A 23860-nucleotide genomic window follows, 5' to 3' on the forward strand; every position below is an offset into this window, starting at 1 on the left:
AATGCTGAAGGTCTCAAGAAGCAGCAAAAGGCTGAGATTGCTTTGACTATGCAAGGACTGGACATACGCAGTGTGACATCATCTAAATAATCCATCAGAGGTTGATGCATTGATCCAACAGGGTATCCATCTTTGCCTCATATAATAAGGTACAGGGCCACATGCCATGTGGCAGGGGGTTAACCATTTCTCCTGTGCCATATTTCAAAAGTCATCCACTCACCCTGGAGTTGCTGTTTGTTGGGCGATCATGTGGCGGCTCCCATGACAGTTTTTTTATTTAGAAAAATAGGAAATAATCACTAGTATCAGCAGATCACCACCATCTAATTTATTTTGGCCTAAATCACCTGCAATATGCACAAGTATCTGAGGCTGGTGAAAGGAATCCGTAAATGAGGTGAGAAGTTGTAATTCCATTTATCTGCCCTATTTTTCTTCCTATCTGGTAGAATAACTGAGCATCTTTGCCCATTCACCCTTCTTTCCAGAAATACTACCTCATGCACATTGAGAGAGTGAAGGCTCAGGTTTCCTAACACTATAAATAGCATGTTCAGTTATTTGCTTTTAAAAGAAATTAGAGGCACGAGAGCCTATCGTGAATCTCTCAGATTTGTGTCTCGTTTGTCATCCTAGTTTGTGTTTCAGGGCACTGTAGCCATTAATGGAGTGACGAAGGAAAGAAGATTTTTGGTGTTTCCAGCAAGGTTGGGAGGAATGAGTAAGCAGCTTCATTTCCTGCTGCCTTCCATGCAGTATTTTAAAGTGCTCCGGTTGAGTGAATAGGTCTCTCATCTTCACATTCACTCCTGCCCTCCAGCTCAGCTAGAAATCCTCACTTTACCTGCACTTCTCCTAAGTCAGGGCAGGAGAATTTTTTGGCCCTCCCGGACATTATTTGCCTACAGCTGGCATAATCACTAACCATTGACCATGCTGACTGGGGCTCATAGAAGTTGTAAGCCCACAAGTTGTCCACAGGAAGACGCCTGCTATCTTCAGATGAAGATGTAAATGGAGAACATCCTGAGTGCTATACATGTGAAGATGGAAGTTATTTCTGCCCAGGGTTATAAGTCTTCATGCCTGTGTATACGGAAACCAATTGGTAGAGTTTTACCATCCTTTAACATATCCAAGAATCAGGTCCCCAGGTGAGGCTACGTAGACAGGAGAGGCTTGATTCTTGACTTGCCGTCTGGGACACGGGCAAACCCTGCGGATTCTCCCGGTTCCTAGGATCTCTATTGTGTTAAAGGCAGAAGACTGCTCTCCAGCCTTGTTCCTGCAGTAGAGCTTTCAAAGAAAATGTAGTGTGGCTCCCAAGTGCAGAGCATATAGAGATGCACTGCATCCCTTATGACAGGGGTAGGCAGCCTAAGGCCCATGGCCCACAAGTGGCCCACGGGGGTCGTTTAACCGGCCCCCAAAGGAGCTGCCTGCTTGGCAAGTCCCCGTGCGCTGCTCTAAACCAACACAGCGCGGGGACTCACTTCCACGGTGCTGGAAATTGCATCTGTACAGACGCCGGAAATCACGGCCGCACATGCGCGATCCAGCCCATGGAGGGATGCCTGCTGGAGTGAACCAGCCCAGGCGAGGTAAACCTTGCCAACCCCTGCCTTATGAGACCTGAAGATGTGCCTGTGCTCTTTCTTTGCATATTCTGCCAGTTACAAGGATGGGCGTTTTGATAATTACAAATGTAAGCTACTGAGCAGACGGCTTCACACCGCCTAACAGGGATACAAGATGACAAACTGACTAGCATCTTTATTTACTGCGTTCCTAAGAAAACATTGGACTTCACTTTAGTGGGCAGCTGCAGTGCTGCCTGAAAGGAATCTACTAAGCCAATTACAGCATTGTTTGCTTCAAGACACTTCAAACATGGATAATCAGCCACTATTCATCACTGTGCACCTGCTCAAAAAATACTAACGGCAATACTAAAAGGAGCTGATGGGATGTGAAGCTGTTATCCTATTGTCCGTAATTTAAACTGACGTAAATGCAAGAATCTGGCCATACAAGGTGGGTCAGAGAAAGAAGTAGATGTGTTGAATCCACTTGTTTAGTAGGGGAGAAACCCACAGCGGATGTGCGTAGTGCTGCTCTTCAATGCAAAGACAAAAATTGCCTCCTCTACCCTTAATTACTAGCAATAATGGGCGAATATATAACTATTTTACCGTGTAAGGCTTATCACAAAGGCTCTCATGGTTACTGGAGTCAGCCATCACACTTCATACGAAACAAGCAGATGAAATGAGGAAGAAGAGATTGTGGTTGCAGCTGATACGATCTTTACAATATGTGTTTAAGCCTACATGAGAGATGATTTATTTATTTTCTATAAGGGACTGCCAGATATAAAGATTTTCAAGTTCAAGGTGGCTAATGGTATGAAAAGACAGACAAAGCAGTCAAAAATTAAAGCCAAACTGAAGGGGGGGGACTAGACTGTGAAGGGGAGCACTTTAGGATTTGTATTGGACATCTGCTTGCATTCAAAGCTTGCTCTCTCCCTGTGGCTTTCAAATCTGATCATAGACAGGTTCCCCAAATCAAAGAACTGGCTTGAGCTTCTAGGAGAAACCATTTCCCAATCCCAGTTCTCACTCCCCCCCTCCTCCATGTGATAATGGATCTGCATATGCAGTTGTATAGAGAAATAAGAACAGCCATGCGTGAAGTAGAACTACCTAGGTAAGTACTTACCAGCTGGCATCTGCTGCTGTTGGTAGTCTCTGAACAAAGGAAATGCGAACTATTTATTTTGACTGCACGCTTGCAGTCAGAATTCAGTTAATTTTTTACATTCTACAGCATTCTGGTTTTTACGTGCTTCAGAAATGTTGTTATTCTTTCCCCATGTGAGAAGCTTGATGATCATGGCATTCCGCCTTCTGGGCACTTATGCCTTCTGTAGCGTGGGGAAACACTTCCACAACTGTGTGCAGAATCTTACTCCAGGGTCCTAAAGGAACACTGTGTGTGTGTGTTTCGCCTGCAGAAAAGGTTCTAGGCAGTTCTGAGCTTTAAAAGAATCTCAGAAGAGCAGCAAAACAACAAGAGTCTTGAGGCATCTAACAAGCTTTTGTGGGCAAGTGGGCTTGACTGCTCAATGCCACCAGTTCGTTACTGAGCTCAGTTCAAGATGCTGGTGATAATAATAATAATAATAATAATAATAATAATAATAATAATAATAATATATTATTTGTACCCAGCCCATCTGGCTGGGTTTCCCCAGCCACTCTGGGCGGCTTCCAGCAAAGTCAAAAAATACACTAAAATGTCACACATTAAAAACTTCCCTATACAACTTGGGACAAGGATATCTAAAATACCTCATCTTTTGTATACCTGAGAGGCCCTCCTGCAGATACCATCTCATCAGGAGGTTCCTTCCGTATGGTATAGGAATCGTGCCTTTAATGTGACGGCGCCTACCCTTGAAAACTCTCTCCTGTAACATATCACACAAATATCATCTCTGTTTTCTTTTCAGCAACTGTTGAAGACAAGCCTTTTAAGTGGAGATATTTACCCCACCCTGTTCTGTATCTGTCTGTTCCGAAACTGGTTTTCTGTATATTCTTATGGCTATGTTTTTATTGTATTGGCTTCGGGATGATTCATGAGCAACTGTTCCTAAGTAAAATAAATGAATAAAATTATTTAATAGCCTTTTAGGTACCACAAGACTTGGATGGCATTATTTTGTTATGGATGGGGGGGTTTTGAGAGGGGGTGCTGTGGGAGATTGACACAGCTACCCCTCTGGAGATCAGAAGAGCAGCAATATTTGTCCACCTTATCCCCTGAGACAGGAAAATAAGCAACACTTCTGAAATACACAGGGCATTAATTTTTGTCAAGTTTCTGTCTATAAGAATAATTCAGCAATGGAATAAGCTGCCTGCGGTATTATGGAACGGTCATCTTCTAGAGACTTTGCCTGCATGCAGAGATCTGCTTTTAGCCAGTAGGTACGATGTTTCTTTAGTCCGAGTCTGCCTGCTATAACTTAATGATTCTTATTCTTTTCTTGTAGGCGCTCGCTTTGTCCTTAAGCCTTTGTTTTGCTCTTTGCTTATAGCTGTTGGTTTTATCTTTAAACCTTTGTTTTATATTCTGGCTCTCTTGCAGATGTTCAAATGAGACCAGACTCAAAACTGAAGAGACATATTGGGCATATAACTTCTGCCCTACACCATACTCTTGGACAGCCCTCGTGGGACTTATTTTATACCTGGTTTTCTTTGCACCAGGTAAACAGATTTGGCGTGCTTAGTTTTCATGTGAAATAAATTGGACCTGTGGAGCTGCTTTATTCCAGGAAAAATTCTAGGACTGATAAAAGTCTTAGACATATTTGTGTGCCTGCCTCACTTTGAGGAGAAAATGATGAGTGCCTTTATTTGAACACACTGTCTCCTTGGCCACCGGATTGAAAACCTCTGTTCTCTGAGAAGAGTGGGCAGGGAGATATTGCTTTCAATAACTAGTATAATCCAGTTCACTCACTCATTACTCCCCCCCCCCCCCAGAAAGACGTCCGTGTGAGAGCCTCAGGCTCATATTGGATCAAGAACTCTCCTGGAATGTAACAACTCAACAGATTGACCTTTGCAATAATGATTAATATTATCTTGCCACTCGGCCTTTGTTTTACTATACCTTTTTAATTTCTCATATCCCCCCCCCCCAGTGTTACAGGAATTTCTCCCCCTTTTCCAGTTCCCTTAATGTTGCTGTTCACTTCCTTGATTTTAAATAGCAATGAAAAATCAAAGGAGGGGGATTAAGGCTACATTCTCCTGCCATTTCTGCATATTGTTAACACATTCCATACCTCATTCCTTTACTTAAAATGATTCCCCAAAAGCCCATGTATCTCTTTGCTTTTCATGGTGCCCTTGTCAGTTTCAATATCCTTCGTATATTCATCTTGCTAAAACTATCAGCTCCATGTGCCGAGTGTCAGTGTGTTGAAGAGTTAGTCCTTTTAGCATTGTAGGAGCAAGCATTTAACTACAGTGGTACCTTGGTTTACGAACTTAATCCGTTCCGGAATTCCGTTCTTAAACCAAAGTGTTCTTAAACCAAGGCGTGCTTTCCCATAGCAGTGGGGGACTCAATTTACAAATGGAACACACTCAACAGGAAGCGAAACATGTTCTGCTTACAAGGCAAAGTTCACAAACCAAAACACCTACTTCTGGGTTTGAAGTGTTCTTAATCCAAGTTGTTCATAAACTAAGCTATTCTTAAACCAAGGTACCACTGTACTTAAATAATTCTATTCATACGACAATTTTCTGAACTACAGAAATATGTACAATAAAGAGTCATCTTTCTAAGCCATAGGAATACATACAATAATGGTTGAAATACCTCCATCTACGCATCTATAAAAATAGGTTGACTTCCGCCTACCTCTTCCCAAAAGTATCCCTTCATTAGATCCACAGTTAGGTACAGTATTCCTCAATCTCCATTTCCTTCTGTCACTCCCAACAGACACTAGTGTGTACTGAATAATATCCCCGCCCCCCAATATAAGATTTAGATCTCTGAGTAACTTAATTTTTCCTCATATAGCGGCTTTCTACTGAAGTAAAATATTAAAGTTCCAACATTTTGTTTGTACCCCATCCCATTTTTGAAGATCCTTTAGTATTTGATGTGAATGTTTATTAAAATGAATTTTGTGGCATGTTTCTTTTAAAAGGAATGGGACCAATGCCATGGACAGTAAATTCTGAAATATACCCCCTTTGGGCTAGAAGTACAGGAAATGCCTGTTCTTCCGGCGTGAACTGGATTTTCAACGTCCTAGTGTCACTTACATTTCTGCACACAGCTGAATATCTGACGTACTATGGTAAGAAGTGTGTTCTGTCTTAAATAGTACCAAGTTCATTGCGTTTAAGATCCTTGGAATTTTAGCTTTTCATCACCTAAGGTCTCGATGGGCAGCTTAGCTTTCCTTTTTAAAAGCCTCTAGAAAACTTGTGTATAGATTCTCTTTTCAAGACTTTGTGTTGCTGAGTTCTGTTTCTAAACAGCATTCCTAAAGCTGTATTAGTGCTTTTGGTGGTTTGTGAGTAATTAAACTTCCAAGTAGTAGATATTTTACATTTTTTAATCATTTGGCTTTAAGGACAGGCTGTGTTGCCAAGCCACCCATCACTGAGTCATCCCGGACCAGTTTCAGGGTTGAGATGCCCTTGGCCACATGCTCCCTGCTGGTTCCCCAACAGTTGTGCTTGTACCCATAAATCCTAGCTTTCCCAAAATGTAATGCTTGGCTGTGTGACATTGTGGTGACAAAAACTCATGTTGGCATGGAACAGTGGAAAGTCTGGGACATTGCACTTTAGGAAAATGAAGGTGGCATCCAGGGCCTGGTGTGGAGACTCAGCAGTTACCACCATTGACAGAGCAGCCTTGCCAGCTTCACCATGATGCCAGGACGTGTCTGGGGACACATTCCTGAGTCCTTCAAGTCATGCTGCTTGTAATCTAGCTGATAAAGGTAAAGGTAAAGGGACCCCTGACCATTAGGTCCAGTTGTGACCAACTCTGGGGTTGTGGCGCTCATCTCGCTTTATTGTCCAAGGATGCTGGCGTACAGCTTCCGGGTCATGTGGCCAGCAGGACTAAGCCGCTTCTGGAAAACCAGAGCAGCACATGGAAACGCCGTTTACCTTCCTGTTGAAGCGGTACCTATTTATCTACTTGCACTTTGACGTGCTTTCGAACTGCTAGGTTGGCAGGAGCAGGGACCAAGCAATGGGAGCTCACCCCGTCGCGGGGATTCGAACCGCCGACCTTCTGATCAGCAAGTCCTAGGCTCTGTGGTTTAACCCACAGCGCCACCCGTGTCCCATAATCTAGCTGATAGCTTTGCCCTTTTCCCAAAAACCCATATTACTGAGTTCCTCCAGTCTCTTTCTGTGGTAACTTGCATTCTCTAGCAAGTCTCTTTACTAAAGAGATTTAAAATGAGATTTGAGTGTTATTGGGACGCCATCATGGTTTTGCAAAAATTAAACAAATGTTTGCAATCTTGACCAATATAATTATTTGAATGCATATTAAAGTAATTATTTGTTTCTGGAACCTTCATTTTAACTTTGCTAAGATATATAGTAGATCTTTTATTGTTGTGACCTTGTATTTTGTTTTAGAGGAAAACTTTCTATTAACTCTGTGTCTGGGGGGGGGGGTTGTTTGTTTGTTTGTTTGTGTTGCAGGAGCATTCTTCCTTTATGCGGGGTTTGCTTTTGTGGGACTCATTTTCCTCTACGGCTGCCTTCCTGAGACGAAAGGGAAAAAACTGGAGGAAATTGAATGCTTATTTGAGAACTCACTGTGTACGTGTGGCATTTCAGATTCAGATGACGGGAGGTATATTGAATATATCCGGGTGAAGGGAAGTAATTACCATCTTTCCGACAATGATGCTTCTGATGTGGAATGATTTTCAGCTGCTGGTGTATTTAATCAAGCCGGGGTGTTGTTGTTTTTGGCAGGGGGTGGTGGTGAAGGAGCTGTTCTTGATGACCTCACTGCCCTGCTTCTGGTCTGGTTCTCCTTTCTACCGTCTTATCCAGCTTCACTTTCCTGTTCCAAACCATGTCATTTGAGACGAATACAGCAAAACAGGACATTGATCTTTCCATTAGTCAAAAAGGGACAATTGTGAGGGGGAGGGAATTATTCTGGGAGGATGCAAACATTCCAGGTGGGTGTATGTCTGAGGTCTTAGAAATGACGATACCCAACTCAATTGATGATATACCATGCATTTTTGTCCCACTTGAAAAAAGTGAAAAAAGAACAGCTAGTCAGAAACCAGATGACTCATTAAAGTACGGTTACCTGGCAACCGAGGGTTGATACAAAAGTGCTCAGCCTCTTACAAAACAAGCGGGAGAGAGAGAGAGAAATCGGCTGCCTGCTGTGGAAATTGTAATTTAATATTATTACTTCTTTCAAAAGTAGATTAATTTGTATGCAAGGAGAAGGCAGGGTGTTGCAGCCCTTTGGGTTCTTTCCTTCCTTCCTTCCTTCCTTCCTTCCTTCCTTCCTTCCTTCCTCCCTCCCTCCCTTCCTTCCTTCCTTCCTTTGGGCATGCCTATCTTTGTAATAACTTGCCACTGTTTTACGACCATTGCTCTGCACAAGGGACCCCCGAGAACAGCCACAGGGCAGGTCTGCAGAGAATTTTGGCACTGGTTATTAGCATTCTCTCTTGCATAGTGTTGTGGGTGGTTGCTTGAAACACAACTGCACATGGGCAATTCTGGGTAGCAGCCTGTTTTGTTCAACAGCAGATCCATGCTCATTGCTTCCTTGAACCTGGTAAAATTTGACAAAAGCTGATCCCTTCATGAAGCCACTTCTCCTGTATGAAGCTATGGGCGAGCTAGAACTTCTACCATAAAAAGGGTGAGGGGGCTTCCTAACGCCGATTTATTTCCCCTTATTCTGCCCTCCCCAAAGAATGGAAAGCACCATTGGAGCAACTAATGTTCATCTCTAATCGCCCCAAAGATCAAACAAACAGGTAGGACCTGGGCACAGGAAACTTTCCATTAACTTGGTTGAGCACCTTTTATTGAATGAAACTTGCTCATGGATAAACACTACAGAAGGCTCTTGGCCATTGAGGAGAGCATGGTTGGTTCTGGATATAGTTCTGGATTAAATACTGTGCAGAGCATTCACTTCCAGCTAAACACAGAAAAGTAAAAACGAAAGGGCTCTAGTACAGAAATGAGTGTGAAGCACTCTAAGCACTCTGAAGCATACATCAGGAGCGGGGGTCCTGTGGCCCTTGGGGTGCTGTTGAACCTAAATTCCCATCAGCTCCAGCCAGTGTGGCCAGTGGTCAGAAATGGTGGTAGTTGTAGTCCCAAGGCCACAAAGTTCTCCTCCTGCATATAATTGTATGCCTAAGGAAAAGGTGGTTCTGCAGAAGACCAAGAAGTTAAAAGCACATGCCTAGGTTATCAACTAGAGACGCGGGTGGCACTGTGGGTTAAACCACAGAGCCTAGGACTTGCCGATCAGAAGGTCACAGTTCGAATCCCTGCGACAGGGTGAGCTCCTGTTGCTCGGTCCCTGCTCCTGCCAACCTAGCAGTTCAAAAGCACCTCAAAGTGCAAGTAGATAAATAGGTACCGCTCTGGTGGGAAGGTAAACGGCGTTTCCATGCGCTGCTCTGGTTTGCCAGAAGTGGCTTAGTCATGCTGGCCACATGACCCGGAAGCTGTCTGCGGACAAAATACCGGCTCCCTCGGCCAGTAAAGCGCGATGAGTGCCGCAACCCCAGAGTCGGCCACGACTGGACCTAATGGTCAGGGGTCCCTTTACCTTTACCTTTGAGGAAAAGGTGGTTCTGCAGAAGAACAAGAAGTCAAAAGCACATGCCTAGGTTAGCAACTGCACTAATCAAAGAGTTAGTGCTGCCATCAAATTTCTGCTATGTCGACTGGGTGTCTCCTCTTATTCCCCCTGCCCCTTCTGATTCTGCTTCCCTGGGATAGCATTTGGCTCAAGAGACGTTTGGGATTTTTAAAAAAGCCAGTTAAGGGGATAATAATATAGACCCCGATCTGTAGTTTATAGCCTCTTCCCAATTGCATTTAAGGCATATGCATCCTCCTTTGTGACTGGGAGAAAGGAAGCAAGTCTTTTCTTCGGCAAAAGATACCTTTAAAAGGCAAATTAATCATTCATTTTTTAAGTGCTGCTTGTAAAACCCACATTTGAAAAGCTGTTTGGGAGGTTTGGCATGAGAGTGACCCCAAAAAGGACTCTTTCTGCTAAACATCCACCTGTCCTTTTAACCTTTTGAAGTTTCAGGCAGGGAACTGATGGAAAGGAAGCGCTGTCTTTCTCAAGGCTCCGATGTGTAGAGCTTCACCTTTTCAAGCTAGCTGCTCTCTTTCCAGAACAATTCCACATTTTCCACAGCCACCGTTCAACTTTGAAGTGTATGGTTCCATCAAACGAACAGTGTTGCCTTAAAATGGGTTTAATCTGCACCTGCCTTTTAAAAATGGGCAAATAAACCAAACCGGTCTGCTTTTATGATGAAACTGGTTTCTGCCTGCCCCTTAAACATCCTCTTGGAATTGGTTGCTGTGACCAATAAAGTCCAATGATAATGAAGTCTGTGCCAAAATGCTGCCTTTAATAGGGCCAGTCCTTAAATATGCCTTCACTGGTTTTCCTGCCTAAAGCCTTAATTGAGGGGAAATGTGTGAGAGGTAAGCCCAGGAGGAGATTTCAAATTGATCTCAGAAATTTGCAGGATTGGGTCTTAAAGCCACATAGGATATGGGTGTTTAATTGGTGATCTGTTCGTCTTCTGCGGCTCTGGTTATCTGCTTTGGGACAGTAAAAATTGCTCCTTGCTCTCCCAATCAGATCAAAAGACGATTGCTCCAGACAGATCCTTGTCACAAGCCCATGTGTTGAGCATTGCAAATAGTGTTCTCATTTATATTAACTTTCTTATTTTTCCAGACTGCGCTGACGTCTTTATCAACGGAAAAGCATTAGCCAGCATTTTGGTTCTTTGACATTCTCTCAAATGACGTTCAGCCATCCACCATCCTCATCTCTTTTTCTGAAACATATTTTATCTTCTTAGGGAGTATATTTTTTTTAAGCCAGGCCTGACATTTCCCCCCTCTCTCTACCTGTTAGAGGCCGAAAGCAGTATATTTGAGCTCACTAACAAGAGCACAAAATCCACAGCCACCTTTTTTTCCATTGCTTTATTTTCCCTTCTAGACACGCTGGCATAAGTCTTCCTTTTGATGTTGCTTTATGCTGTAATAATGCCTTAGTCACAGTACCAAGAATTACTTATAATAACAATGAATTGAATGTTACTTGAAAAAGTCCTACAAAATTGGGGGTTTTATTTTTGGAATCTGTGAATGTTTATAATCAAAGAGTAAAGGAGAAATGTTTCTATTTTACAGCATATTTTTGTTTATATTTTACATCTTAACTTTGTCAGAAAAGCCTAGTTTTAATATTCGAGATACAGCTATTTAATTACAATAGATGATATGTAGTTTAGCCCTACTCAAGAGTAGACCCATTGAAATCAGTGGACGTCACTTAAGTATGATTAATGTTGAATGTTCTCCAGTGTAGCAGGTCAATCTCTTCTACTAGGACTTTTATTTGTAACAGAACACGGACAGCATACCTAAGCACAACACTTTTATTCAAACTTTCTAATGCCCACATGTTTCTGTAGGTCTGTTTGATTCAGATCTATTGTGCTTCAGGACAGTTAGTAGTTTCAGATATGGTGTATTTGAGAAATCTTAAAATACCTCTTCTAAGAACTCATCTTAGCCTAGCAAAAGCAATCTGCAGGTGGATGGAGGCTTCCAGTCTGAGGATCAGGTCCTTTGGGCACAAAAATTTGCAGTGCAGGATTGGAGTGGTGGCATCTGTCTACACCTAGGGTTGTGTGTGCAATGGACCATACCAGTTCAGGTCCAAGCGAACACATTTTATAAGGCAGATTATTGGTACTGTATGCTCACCATCTTATGGCTCTAATTACCTGCTTTGGGACAATAACACTTATTTGTTGCTTGTCTGATTGAATCAGAAGGCGATTGCTCTAAATAGATGTTTGTCACAAACCATGCAGCCCACTCTGGGATGATCTAAAATAGCACATCATTGTTACAAACACACCTTTGGAAAATAATGATAATTCAGGATTGTTGGTTAATTCTGTCTCTCCCCCTCCCGCCCCATATCTTCTATTTTGTTCAACATTCAAGTAGATTTTGATTTGTCTCATAGTATGATAGAATGGTATAGAAGGGACCACGTGAGTCATCTAGTCCAACCCCCCTGCAATACAGGAATATTTTACTCAACATGGGGCTCGAACCCACAACCCTGAGATTAAGAGGCCCATGCCCTACTGATTTAGCTAAGTAGAAAATATTCATTTATTTTCTGTTATACATCCCCCCCCCTTAAGTTATTAAGCATGAGTAAATAGGGTGAGTTCTTAGGAACTTAATAAAAACAAGTAGCCTTGCTTGTTATATGTCCGCCAAACTAAATTTCCATAACTTTTATTGTCCTGTGAATTATAGTGAAAGCACTGTTACGAGCAAAATGAGAGCAGGAGATCATGTAGAATTTATTTTGAAGGAAGCTCACATTAGGAATGGGAAGTCAATATGTTTTTAATGTCTAAGACCACTGAGGGAAATGCCAAGGAAACAGGTTATGATTGATGCCCACTATTAGTAAGGATGAGGTGTTGTCGTTGAGAATTCTATAAAGATTAAAGAACATTAAGCGGGTTTGGAATGTATTCAGTAAATATACCAAAATAGTAGACTCTGTCCCATTCAACATAGAAGGCTTTGTACAAGGATGCATGCCATCTTGGACATAGAGCAGTTCGCCTATATAGGACCAAAAAGAGGGGTCTCAAAGCAGGCATTGGGAAAGAGTTGCCAACTTTGTGCCAGTAGGTGCCAGTTCATCCTCCAGTATCTCCTACGGTGACCTCAGAAATCCACAAGACACCAGAAACTGTTGGCTGTTTCTGCTCTGTTCCTGTTTGCACTGGCTCGGCCCCTCCTATGTTGACCATGCCCCTTTAAACATGGTCCTGTAAACATGCCCACATTTCATTGGATGCCAGGACAACCCACTCTCCCATCTGTTCAGAACAGAAATGATGTACAAATTCTTGGCGAGGGGAGTGCAGTAGTAGCTGATGCAGATGCCCTTTTCACCACTGAATGCCCTCACCGTTTTCTGGTCCCATGTCTCAGAGATGTGGCATCCATTATGCCATGTCCCCACGGTAGCCATTTGTGCCTGCTGCCCATGGCACCTTCTCAAAACTCCAAGAATGCCCACTGGCCCAGAAAGCTTGGTGGCTCCTGGTTGAGAAATTTACAGACTGCATATAACCATATAGCCAACATACATGCCAAGCAATGAGTCAGCATCATGCACCAAGAAGAACTGAGTTGGCTTAAACTAGGGGTGGCATCACATTTCAGAATTGGATAGATTCAGAAGAGTACCCATTTAAAAATAAATAAAGGAGCACCATTAATTACAGCAGAAGCCCATATTTGGCCTGATGGTTGTTTAGACTCCAGGTTCCCCTGCTTCCAATTTCCCTCCCCCCTTTCTGAAATTTATCTAGTGGGAGATCGTTTCAAGGCATGTCAAAGGGCCACCTTGTAACTTCCCAGTGTCTCTAAGCAACATAATGTAGCTAATGAGCATGCTTCTGGATCCATTGCTTCTGGATCTGTGAGTTTTTCTTTTGACTTCTTCTCAGCTCACTCAATTCAGATTGGAGGAATTGAAATTAATTCTCAGCGGCAGTAGAAGGGGGATGAAGAGTGTCCATTGTGTCACCCGTAATCATGGGGACCTAAAAGCTGAACTGTCCACCAACCCTTCGAAAGGCGAGACTTGTTTTTGAGCTAGGTCCAGGGCAACAAGGTATGGTCACCCAGTACTAGCTCAAAACGAGTGATTCAAAAGTTACTGCAACTTTGGTTGCATTCTATAGATATGAGCCCATGGCTGTTTTTGTACATCTTCCGTTTGACTTGATGGCCCTCCCAGTGGACTGTGCCCGTGGTTATCGCTAAATGTCAAATGTGTTTCCCGGTAGTCCTTAAAACTTCTAGAAACGTGAGAGAAGCTGCAATGAAATCAGTATTTGAAAAATTAATGTGAAGATAAATTATCTGAGTAGCACTTTAATCAATTGATTTGTGCGTTTTTCTTTCTTTTGCCTCTTTTCTGGATGTGCATCAGGCCAGAAGCAGTGAGGCTACAATATGTGTTTTATGGGGTTTTTTTATTATTAAAACGTGTGTTATTGCGGGTAACTTTGACAGCTTAAATGTAGCTACTGATGAAAAATAATCCTGAATTATTCTTTGGATTTAAACAAGTCACTTTTTTTTTCTTGCAAAATTGTTGTTTTCTATAAATAGCCTTGTGTACAGCTACCAATTGGTGTAACCAGGAATGGTTTCAGTTGAGATAATGTTTTCAAGGTAAGAAATCAGCAAAGTATATTCTTCTCGGTAAAAATGGCTCCAGTACTGGAGAGTAAATTATTTAAAGGTAATTACATAGATTTAAAAATAAGAAAAATATTGGGAAGTTATTTATTTTGTGTATTTTCATATAGAGAAAGGTTTTTAATGTGCCAATAATAATCACTGTGGTGTTTTGTAACAAAGTGCTAATGTTGTTCCAAGTACTGTATATGAAAAATATTTTAGCCAACAGATTTGTTAGTACAATATGAAAACATATTTCCTAATCTGACTTGCATCTCTTGAAATCAAAGCAGTTAAAATTAGTGTAAGAAACTAGTTTCTATAAATTTTTGTATGTAATAAATATAAACTATATTACATTCAGGAACTGGGCATGTGTAACTATAAAGCTTTACATATAAATATATAATGTTGGAGTACATATATTCTTTGGGTCTTTTCCAAGTGGATGTTGACATTTTATTTTATTTTATGTAACATACCAAAGAAGGGAAGTAGATGTTTTCTACTTCAAGGGTCACATGGATTGATATAAAAGAAAAAAATCTGTATTAGAGCCGCCTCTGTCCTGGAACATGTTTAAGTACATGATTGGTACTGTACTGTATTGTTTTATGTTTGTTTTTTGAAGTTCCCGGCACTTAGAAAGCTAGATGTCGGGGATTTTCTTTTTATGGAAGAAAATTTAGTTATACATTTGTCTTACCTCCCCTGCTGCAGAATATTCAGTCATATTTCCCCCCTATCTCTCCACCGATCTGCCGCCCAAGTCTGAAGTGGCGTCCAAAAGCAGTTATGCCTCATCACAAGCATTTGTTTTCACATGCAGGTGATTTTTAGGTAGACACCTCGCCGTGTGAAATTTGGGTGGTGAAATAACACGTGAGGAATTCTGCCTATCACATCAGAAAGGCATGTATTTAATCAGTCATCCTCCCCTCCCTCCACATTTAACATTAATTCCGTTTTGTCGCTCAACCAACCAAGCCTATAATGTATAAAAAGTGGTGTAAATTTTATGACAATGTAGTGCTACACAGTTGAATGTTTTTATGTTCAAATTACCCTCCTGAAAGTTCAGTGTCTCTCTACATCAGAATAAATATCTTTATTAAAGAATTGTCTGACAGTTGTAAATGAACAAAAATAAAGGTGAGGCACTTGATTACAAAATCTTTCTTGGGGTTTTATTTGTGCTTGACAGAGTTTTAAAGAACATTGTCAAGAAACTGCTGTGACAGAACCTGATAAGGAATTGTGTGAATATGTTTCGCAAAATGACACTTACCTCTCCTAAGTGGTAGTAAAATTCATAGAAGGTTAAACTCCTGAAGTCTTGCTGAATGATGCAGCACAAAGGTTCTAATTCCAATATGATGTCAACCAGTCTCAGATTTTGGCATTTGCCTTCATTCAGCAAACTTTAAACAGTCATACCCAGGAAAATGGTGTTATGGGCTCTTTGAGTTGTAAACTTTCCTTCAGTGAACACCCTTAACTTTAGAGCCCAAGGTAACTTAGCTATGGTCTGAAACTAACTTTTTCTCTGCTCCAAAACAACCCCGAAAAAGAGACCCCTTTTCATGTGAAAAGGTCACTTTTGAAGCACTTTTTGATTTTATGGCAATTAAACTGAGAAATGTCAAGACACGTCATAAAATCCATAGTGATCTATGTAGCATTTGGTCATTTGTTAACTTTGACCTATTAAAGGCTGCTTTTAGTGTCAAAAATTAACACCATGCTTCGATTAAAACCACCCACAAATTGTGACTGTGAAAAGCAAAATATGCTGCTTTTTAAGGCAGCTGGTATAGAATTCAAATGTCTATTTATTTATTTTTTTAACAATTGCCTTAGCTAGGAAGTCTTCTCTACGCAGACACCCACCTAGACCTGGCAGCAAAACTTTAAAATTGCAAATGGGTATCTGAGGCCTACAGCTGTGTATGCTAATTTGGACAAGAAATGGCATTTCTCATATAATCCTCAGATCTTTACGCAGAAGGCAGCAAGTTTTAATGTCGTCATATGGTAAAACATTAGGTCTCCCCCTTGTTTCTCAAGGCGTACCGTAAGTGAGCACAAGTGGAACTAAAATACCAAGTGAAAACTGCATGAAGATATTTCTGAGAAGCTATCCTTCTTAATAGCGTCGAGATTCAAAGGCTGAGGGTTTGGCCATGACGGTGATTTTTATTTTGATCTGCCGGGAGGTCGTGCCATGCAGACTGCTTTTCAAGGTTTGCCATGAGGAAGAACTTGAGATCCAAAGCTTTCTGGATGTGCGGAAAGTGGTTGCACAGCTCTTTGGATCCAGGCCTCAACTTACAGATAATAACTGCCCGTCCTGCTGATCTGCAGTCTAACCGCAGTAGACTTGATGATTTTGCATCTTCCCTGAATGCCACCGATGCAAGATGACAGCGAAACCTTTTTCTGCGTGGGCGCGAGTACCGCTTCCTGCTATTCCATGGTGCTTTGACGCAATCCTGCCTAATGAATTTGCCGGAGAGAGGTGGGGGGGTATGTTGTGTGCTGTGTAGTGGCATCAAAGCAAAGTCACAAGTCAGCAGCACCTGCTGCTTGCTTATTACTTGGAAAAGACGGGAGTCGTCAGAGATAACATAAAAGTAGCCGCAACGGAGTAAGCAATTTTCTTATGAGCTAGAGAGGAAGATGGCTTATGCCCCCTGCTTGATAGCTTTTAAATAAAACTTCCCTGCGGGGTCAGAAATCATTACTACCTATCTGATTCATTGGGAAAATGCGAAAGCTTTAGATCTGGAGATGGAGAGCCCGAATGAGATTCTAAAGAGTGATTGTCTGCAACGATTCTGCTCCACTGGCTTCATTCTATATCGACAGGATTTTAAAAATTTTGCTATTTACATATGCTTATGGTGAGCAAGCAGGCATCTCGGCAGAATGCAGCTGCTGCCACAAAATTCAGATTAATCTGGACAAGGGGATGCATAGGCAGGAGACTCGGGTATCCTAGGAAACAGCAGCTGGAATTGCCGTTGCCTTCATATAGGCTCCAAAGCTGATGTCTCCTTGTGGATGGGCGTGCATCAATAACATATGAATGAAGCGGGTTGGTGACATTGGTTACGCGGTGCCATGTTTGGCGTGGTCACAGACGCCAGATTCCATGTGACAATCAGCCTTTTTTCTCTGCAATGTGCATCACTGGTGAGAACATTGATCAAGGGTGACCTTATGAGGTCACTGAGGTCTACTCTTCTGACTGTTCGTAGGGCTACTTCGCATATTATCCAAATGAGCATATTCATCTAGCAGAGATGCACTGCTAATCACAGTTCCTTGGAATATGGAAATGTTCAGAAGGCCTTCTTGGTGGTGGCGCCTGGTCCGTAGAACGCCTTCCCATCAGATGTCCATGAAATAAACAACTGTCAGTCTCAGTCGGTCAGTTTTATTGCACATAGCCAAAGGCTGCCGCAATGTACACAGAATTATTTGACAATTAAAAGAAAATATACTGAATTGGTAAAAAAAGACAACTGTCTGACTTTTAGAAGGCATCTGAAGGCAACCCTGTAGAGGGAAGTTTTTAATGTTTGACGTCTTACTGCGTTTGATGTTTTAATTTGCTGGAGGCTGCCCAGGGTGGCAGGGGCAGCCCAGTCAGAAGGGTGGCATATAAATGAATTCTTGCTATTATTGTTATTATTAATATTATTAGCCAGTGTAATACATACAACTTCAAACTGCTTCCCAGTGAACAAAAGTAGTATTTAAATGTGGAACAACATAACCGAGCACTGGTCGCTTTTACTCCAATGGTGTCTTGCATACATTTTGAAATAATGGTATAAATAGCATTGTCAACAGCACAGCAAAAATTCCTACCCCAAGCAATTTACAATCTTAGTCTGCAATCCTAAACGCACTTACTAGAGAGAATGCCTCGTTGAACTCAGGAGGACTTAACTCCTGAGTAAACATGCTTAGGATTGCACGAAAGTCTATGCTAAAACCCTTCATAAGATTGCTAGCTCTCTATATGAGCAGATGGATTTTTGAAGGTAACTGTGATGGGGCCACTTTATGAAACATTACTGGGAAAGAATAACTGTTAAAGGTTGGATGTTGATTCTGGACCATGTGGCCATATTTGCTTGGCAGTACTATTAATTCTGTTGGAACTGACTCCTTTTTGGCAAAGGTTTGAAGGCCCTTTTTGAGGTGACGGATGTAGCTGACAAAGGAGCCTGTGTGGAATGCAGCCTGGAAATCAAATCCTCTTGCAAGCAAATTGAGTTTTGGAAATGGTTATTTAGTTAAATAGCTTCCTGCTGGAGAATCAGTGTATTTATCTGCACAACTGGACCTTGCCCTTTCCAAATGCATTAGATTTCATAGTGAGATATCAAAATCCCAAAGGAGCAGAAAATCCTATTTATGTATGCAACCACAGCTGTGCAGATGTTATTGGCCAAGAGATGGAAAGAGTACAAAGCCGTGACCAGAGAAGAATAGCAGATTGTTGTTGTTGTTGTTTAGTCGTTCAGTCGTGTCCGACTCTTCGTGACCCCATGGACCAGAGCACGCCAGGCACTTCTGTCTTCCACTGCCACCCGCAGTTTGGTCAGATTCATGTTTGTAGCTTCGAGAACACTGTCTAACCATCTCGTCCTCTGTCGTCCTCTTCTCCTTGTGCCCTCCATCTTTCCCAACATCAGGGTCTTTTCCAGTGAGTCTTCTCTTCTCATGAGGTGGCCAAAGTATTGGAGCCTCAGCTTCACGATCTGTCCTTCCAGTGAGCACTCAGGGCTGATTTCCTTAAGAATGGATGCGTTTGATCTTCTTGCAGTCCATGGGACTCTCAAGAGTCTCCTCCAGCACCATAATTCAAAAGCGTCAATTCTTCGGCGATCAGCCTTCTTTATGGTCCAGCTCTCACTTCCATACATCACTACTGGGAAGACCATAGCTTTTACTATACGGACCTTTGTTGGCAAGGTGATGTCTCTACTTTTTAAAATGCTATCTAGGTTTGCCATTGCTTTCCTCCCAAGAAGCAGGCGTCTCTTAATTTCGTGGCTGCTGTCACCATCTGCAGTGATCATGGAGCCCAAGAAAGTAAAATCTCTCACTGCCTCCATTTCCTCCCCTTCTATTTGCCAGGAGGTGATGGGACCAGTGGCCATGATCTTCGTTTTTTTGATGTTGAGCTTCAGACCATATTTTGTGCTCTCCTCTTTCACCCTCAATAAAAGGTTTTTTAATTCCTCCTCACTTTCTGCCATCAAGGTTGTGTCATCTGCATATCTGAGGTTGTTGATATTTCTTCCAGCAATCTTAATTCCGGCTAGGGATTCATCCAGCCCAGCCTTTCGCATGATGAATTCTGCATATAAGTTAAATAAGCAGGGAGACAATATACAGCCTTGTCGTACTCCTTTCCCAATTTTGAACCAATCAGTTGTTCCATATCCAGTTCTAACTGTAGCTTCTTGTCCCACATAGAGATTTCTCAGGAGACAGATGAGGTGATCAGGCACTCCCATTTCTTTAAGAACTTGCCATAGTTTGCTGTGATCGACACAGTCAAAGGCTTTTGCATAGTCAATGAAGCAGAAGTAGATGTCTTTCTGGAACTCTCTAGCTTTCTCCATAATCCAGCGCATGTTTGCAATTTGGTCTCTGGTTCCCCTGCCTCTTCTAAATCCAGCTTGCACTTCTGGGAGTTCTCGGTCCACATACTGCTTGAGCCTTCCTTGAAGAATTTTAAGCATAACCTTGCTAGCATGTGAAATGAGTGCAATTGTGTGGTAGTTGGAGCATTCTTTTGCACTGCCCTTCTTTGGGATTGGGATGTAGACTGACCTTCTCCAATCTTCTGGCCACTGCTGAGTTTTCCAAACTTGCTGGCATATTGAGTGTAGCACCTTAACAGCATCATCTTTTAAAATTTTAAATAGTTCAGCTGGAATACCATCACTTCCACTGGCCTTGTTATTTGCAATGCTTTCTAAGGCCCATTTGACTTCACTCTCCAGGATGTCTGGCTCAAGGTCAGCAACCACACTACCTGGGGTGTACGAGACATCCATATCTTTCTGGTATAGTTCCTCTGTGTATTCTTGCCACCTCTTCTTGATGTCTTCTGCTTCTGTTAGGTCCTTACCACTTTTGTCCTTTATTATGGTAATCTTTGAACGAAATGTTCCTTTCATATCTCCAATTTTCTTGAACAGATCTCTGGTTCTTCCCATTCTGTTGTTTTCCTCTATTTCTTTGCATTGCTCATTTAAGAAGGCCTTCTTGTCTTTCCTTGCTATTTTTTGGAATTCTGCATTCAATTTCCTGTATCTTTCTCTATCTCCCTCGCATTTTGCTTGCCTTCTCTCCTCCGCTATTTGTAAGGCCTCATTGGACAGCCACTTTGCTTTCTTGCATTTCCTTTTCATTGGGATGGTTTTCGTTGCTGCCTCCTGTATAATGTTTCGAGCCTCCATCCATAGTTCTTCAGGCACTCTGTCCAGCAATTCTAAATCCTTAAACCTGTTCCTCACTTCCACTGTGTATTCATAAGGGATTTGGTTTAGATTGTATCTTACCGGCCCAGTGGTTTTTCCTACTTTCTTCAGTTTAAGCTTGAATTTTGCTATAAGAAGCTGATGATCTGAGCCACAGTCAGCTCCAGGTCTTGTTTTTGCTGACTGTATAGAGCTTCTCCATCTTTGGCTGCAGAGAATATAATCAATCTGATTTCGATGCTGCCCATCTGGTGATGTCCATGTGTAGAGTCGTCTCTTGTGTTGTTGGAAAAGAGTGTTTGTGATGACCAGCTTGTTCTCTTGACAGAACTCTATTAGCCTTTGCCCTGCTTCGTTTTGAATTCCAAGACCAAATTTGCCAGTTGTTCCTTTTATCTCTTGATTCCCTACTTTAGCATTCCAATCCCCTATAATGAGGAGAACATCCTTCTTTGGTGTCACTTCTATAAGGTGTTGTAAGTCTTCATAGAATTGGTCAATTTCAGTTTCTTCAGCACCAGTAGTTGGTGCATAAACTTGGATTACTGTGATGTTAAAAGGTCTGCCTTGGATTCGTATCGAGATCATTCTATCATTTTTTAGATTGCATCCCAGTACAGCTTTCGCCACTCTTTTGTTGACTATGAGGGCCACTCCATTTCTTTTACGGGTTTCTTGCCCACAGTAGTAGATATGATAGTCATCTGAACTGAATTCGCCCATTCCCGTCCATTTTAGTTCACTGATGCCCAGGATGTCAATGTTTAAACTTGCCATCTCATTTTTGACCACGTCCAACTTACCCAGGTTCATGGTTCTTACATTCCAGGTTCCTATGCAATATTTTTCTTTACAGCATTGGACTTTCCTTTCGCTTCCATGCATATCCGCAACTGAGCGTCCTTTCGGCTTTGGCCCAGCCGCTTCATCAGCTCTGGATCTACTTGTACTTGTCCTCCGCTCTTCCCCAGTAGCATGTTGGACGCCTTCCGACCTGAGGGGCTCATCTTCCAGCGTCATATCTTTTATATGCCTGTTGTCTTTGTCCATGGAGTTTTCTTGGCAGGGATACTGGAGTGGCTTGCCGGTTCCTGCTCCAGGTGGATCACGTTTGGTCCAAACTCTCCACTATGACCTGTTCATCTTGGGTGCCCTGCTCGGCATAGTTCATAGCTTCTCTGAGTTCTTCAAGCCCCTTCGCCACGGCAAGGCAGTGATCCATGAAGGGGAATAGCAGATTAAGTGGATGGATTATGCCAAAATGGCAAAAATGACCGGAATTTTGGCTTGCCAAATTATTGGAGTACCACAATATATCCAAAACAATGGGAGAAATTGGAAGGATCTTGAAAGAGAAGATAGACAGGGACTGGAAGGAGTTTAAAAGATACTTGCAAAACCATATTGAAAAATCAGAACTCCTATTAGAATAAACAAGTTCCATTTCAAATATTGAAATACTAAATAAGATGGATAACAATGTGTAATAGAAAAAGAAGTATAAAATTCGGCTGAAGGTGTGTGAAAGAAAGTAATAGAAGTGGAAAGAAATTGCAATTGAGTAGATTGGAAGTCTAACACAAAGGTGGGGTGAGGGGTGGTGGATGGTGATGGGAAAAGGAATCATTTGTGGGATTGAGTGTATGTTTGAATACTTTTAAGGATTGTATGAAATGTATGTTTGTATGCTTGTATATTTGTAATATATGTGTATCAATGATGAATTATTTTAACAATAAAAAAATTATTAAAAAAAAGGAAGACCGAAATTTAAATAAGGAATAGGGAAAATTTATAATTTACCTTAAAAACCATGGTAAACAGTTAAAATCATTAGTAGGATTGGACTAACACTTGTGGTTTAATGGTGAATTTTGGATATAATGGAGATGTAAAAGATTTGGGTTATTATAAAAGATGCAGGAGGAAATGATTAATAATAGGACCCACAAAGGGGAGGAGGGAAGTCCAAGAGATTCTTTGGAATCTTGTCTTTATGTTGTATGTTGGATATGTGAATGTAAAATTCTAATTTGAAAAACCAAATAAATATTTTTTAAAAAAAAATCATAGTGAGATATAAGCAGCTGAAGAACGATGAAAAGAGTTTTTCCATTAAAACCTTGCAGTGCAGAATTCAGAGAACACGTACCTAATTGAAACTACAAACAGCACAAACAAGCCTAGGATCACAGGTTTCTAAAAGGAAACATTTATTCTTGTGAAGTATCCTTACGCTGGGCCAAACAGCTGTTACCCTGCATATGGAATTTCCATGCTTGGTCATGGTGCCTAGTTGATAAATTCATTTCTATGACAAGAAAGCCAGCTTGGCAGGTATGCTCCTCCACATTAAGAAACTTGCTCTGGCTCCTGGTAACCATGACTACAATAGTACAGCCAAAATGCAAATGAGATCATGTGATTAGGATTTCCTTGAGCCTTAGCCTTGCCCATATATAACCAGCTTGATAGCTTAGCGCTGACTAAAGTAGGAGCATATATATATACATAGGGTCAATGAAGATGCATGATCTCCTATCAGAAATCAGCTGTGCTAATTAGAACTATGCTTGAAAGGTTTCTCATGTGAAAGTTACTCTGCGCTGAACTTATCTTCCAGCCTTTAAATCCCACAAGGGTGAGACAAATACAGCGTAGAATGTTTACTAATCTTCATCTATGGGGCCTTTTGAAATTGGATTTCGAATGATTTACACGTTAAGTTTTCAAGTTCTTTTAGCATGCACTCCAACAGAGTGAAAAGATCTAAGTAGGTAGCGATTGATGCACCATAGATTATATTAAAATACATTATAAAATATAGGTAGTGTGATTTATAAGGGCATATTCTATGTGCCCTCCTTCAACCAAGTGAGATGTTCAATGGAAATGGTATTTTGGGACTGAGCCTGTGGGGGAAGCTGTTAACTGTTTTGCAGTGGTGCACTGAAAACCAGCTGTCTCTTTAAGGGGGTGCATTCCTAAATATTTTCCGTGATGAAGTGCCAAAGCAGTCTTGAAATGACTTAGCTATGTGGGGACTGTGCCCTGATGAAAATGTGTTTTGATTTATGTCGAGGCTGAGAAGAGAATGGATGAGCAACAGCAGTGAATCCATGTCGCAGTGCCCCGAGGTGAATTCAGAGACTGCACAAACATACACAGCCAATAGATCTAAAAAGGCTTTCCTCTTCCTGCATTTGTTTTATGCAGCTTCAGCTAGTA

The 23860-nt window shown here is 41.7% G+C and overlaps 2 protein-coding genes across 3 annotated transcripts in view; both read left to right on the forward strand.

Moving 5' to 3' along the window:
* SLC2A13 (solute carrier family 2 member 13) overlaps positions 1 to 15296 on the forward strand; it is a 103644-nt gene extending 88348 nt beyond the window's left edge. The window contains exons 8-11 of one of the 2 annotated variants that reach the window (XM_083399733.1): positions 4159 to 4280; positions 5744 to 5896; positions 7272 to 7425; positions 10555 to 15296. In XM_083399733.1, coding sequence (XP_083255859.1) covers positions 4159 to 4280; positions 5744 to 5896; positions 7272 to 7425; positions 10555 to 10564 — 439 coding nt within the window. In that variant the 3' untranslated portion in view covers positions 10565 to 15296. Of the gene's footprint in view, positions 1 to 4158; positions 4281 to 5743; positions 5897 to 7271; positions 8094 to 10554 lie in introns of those variants that run through there. The other variant, XM_083399732.1, reaches the window with a different exon arrangement.
* Positions 15297 to 15571: 275 nt separating this feature from the next.
* ABCD2 (ATP binding cassette subfamily D member 2) overlaps positions 15572 to 23860 on the forward strand; it is an 82327-nt gene continuing 74038 nt past the window's right edge. The window contains exon 1 of the mRNA XM_083399643.1: positions 15572 to 15635. The gene's annotated coding sequence lies outside the window, so the exon portion shown is untranslated. The remainder of the gene's footprint in view (positions 15636 to 23860) is intronic.

Source organism: Podarcis tiliguerta, assembly GCF_965153285.1.
Source record: "Podarcis tiliguerta genome assembly, chromosome: 10".
Classification (NCBI taxonomy): domain Eukaryota; kingdom Metazoa; phylum Chordata; class Lepidosauria; order Squamata; family Lacertidae; genus Podarcis; species Podarcis tiliguerta.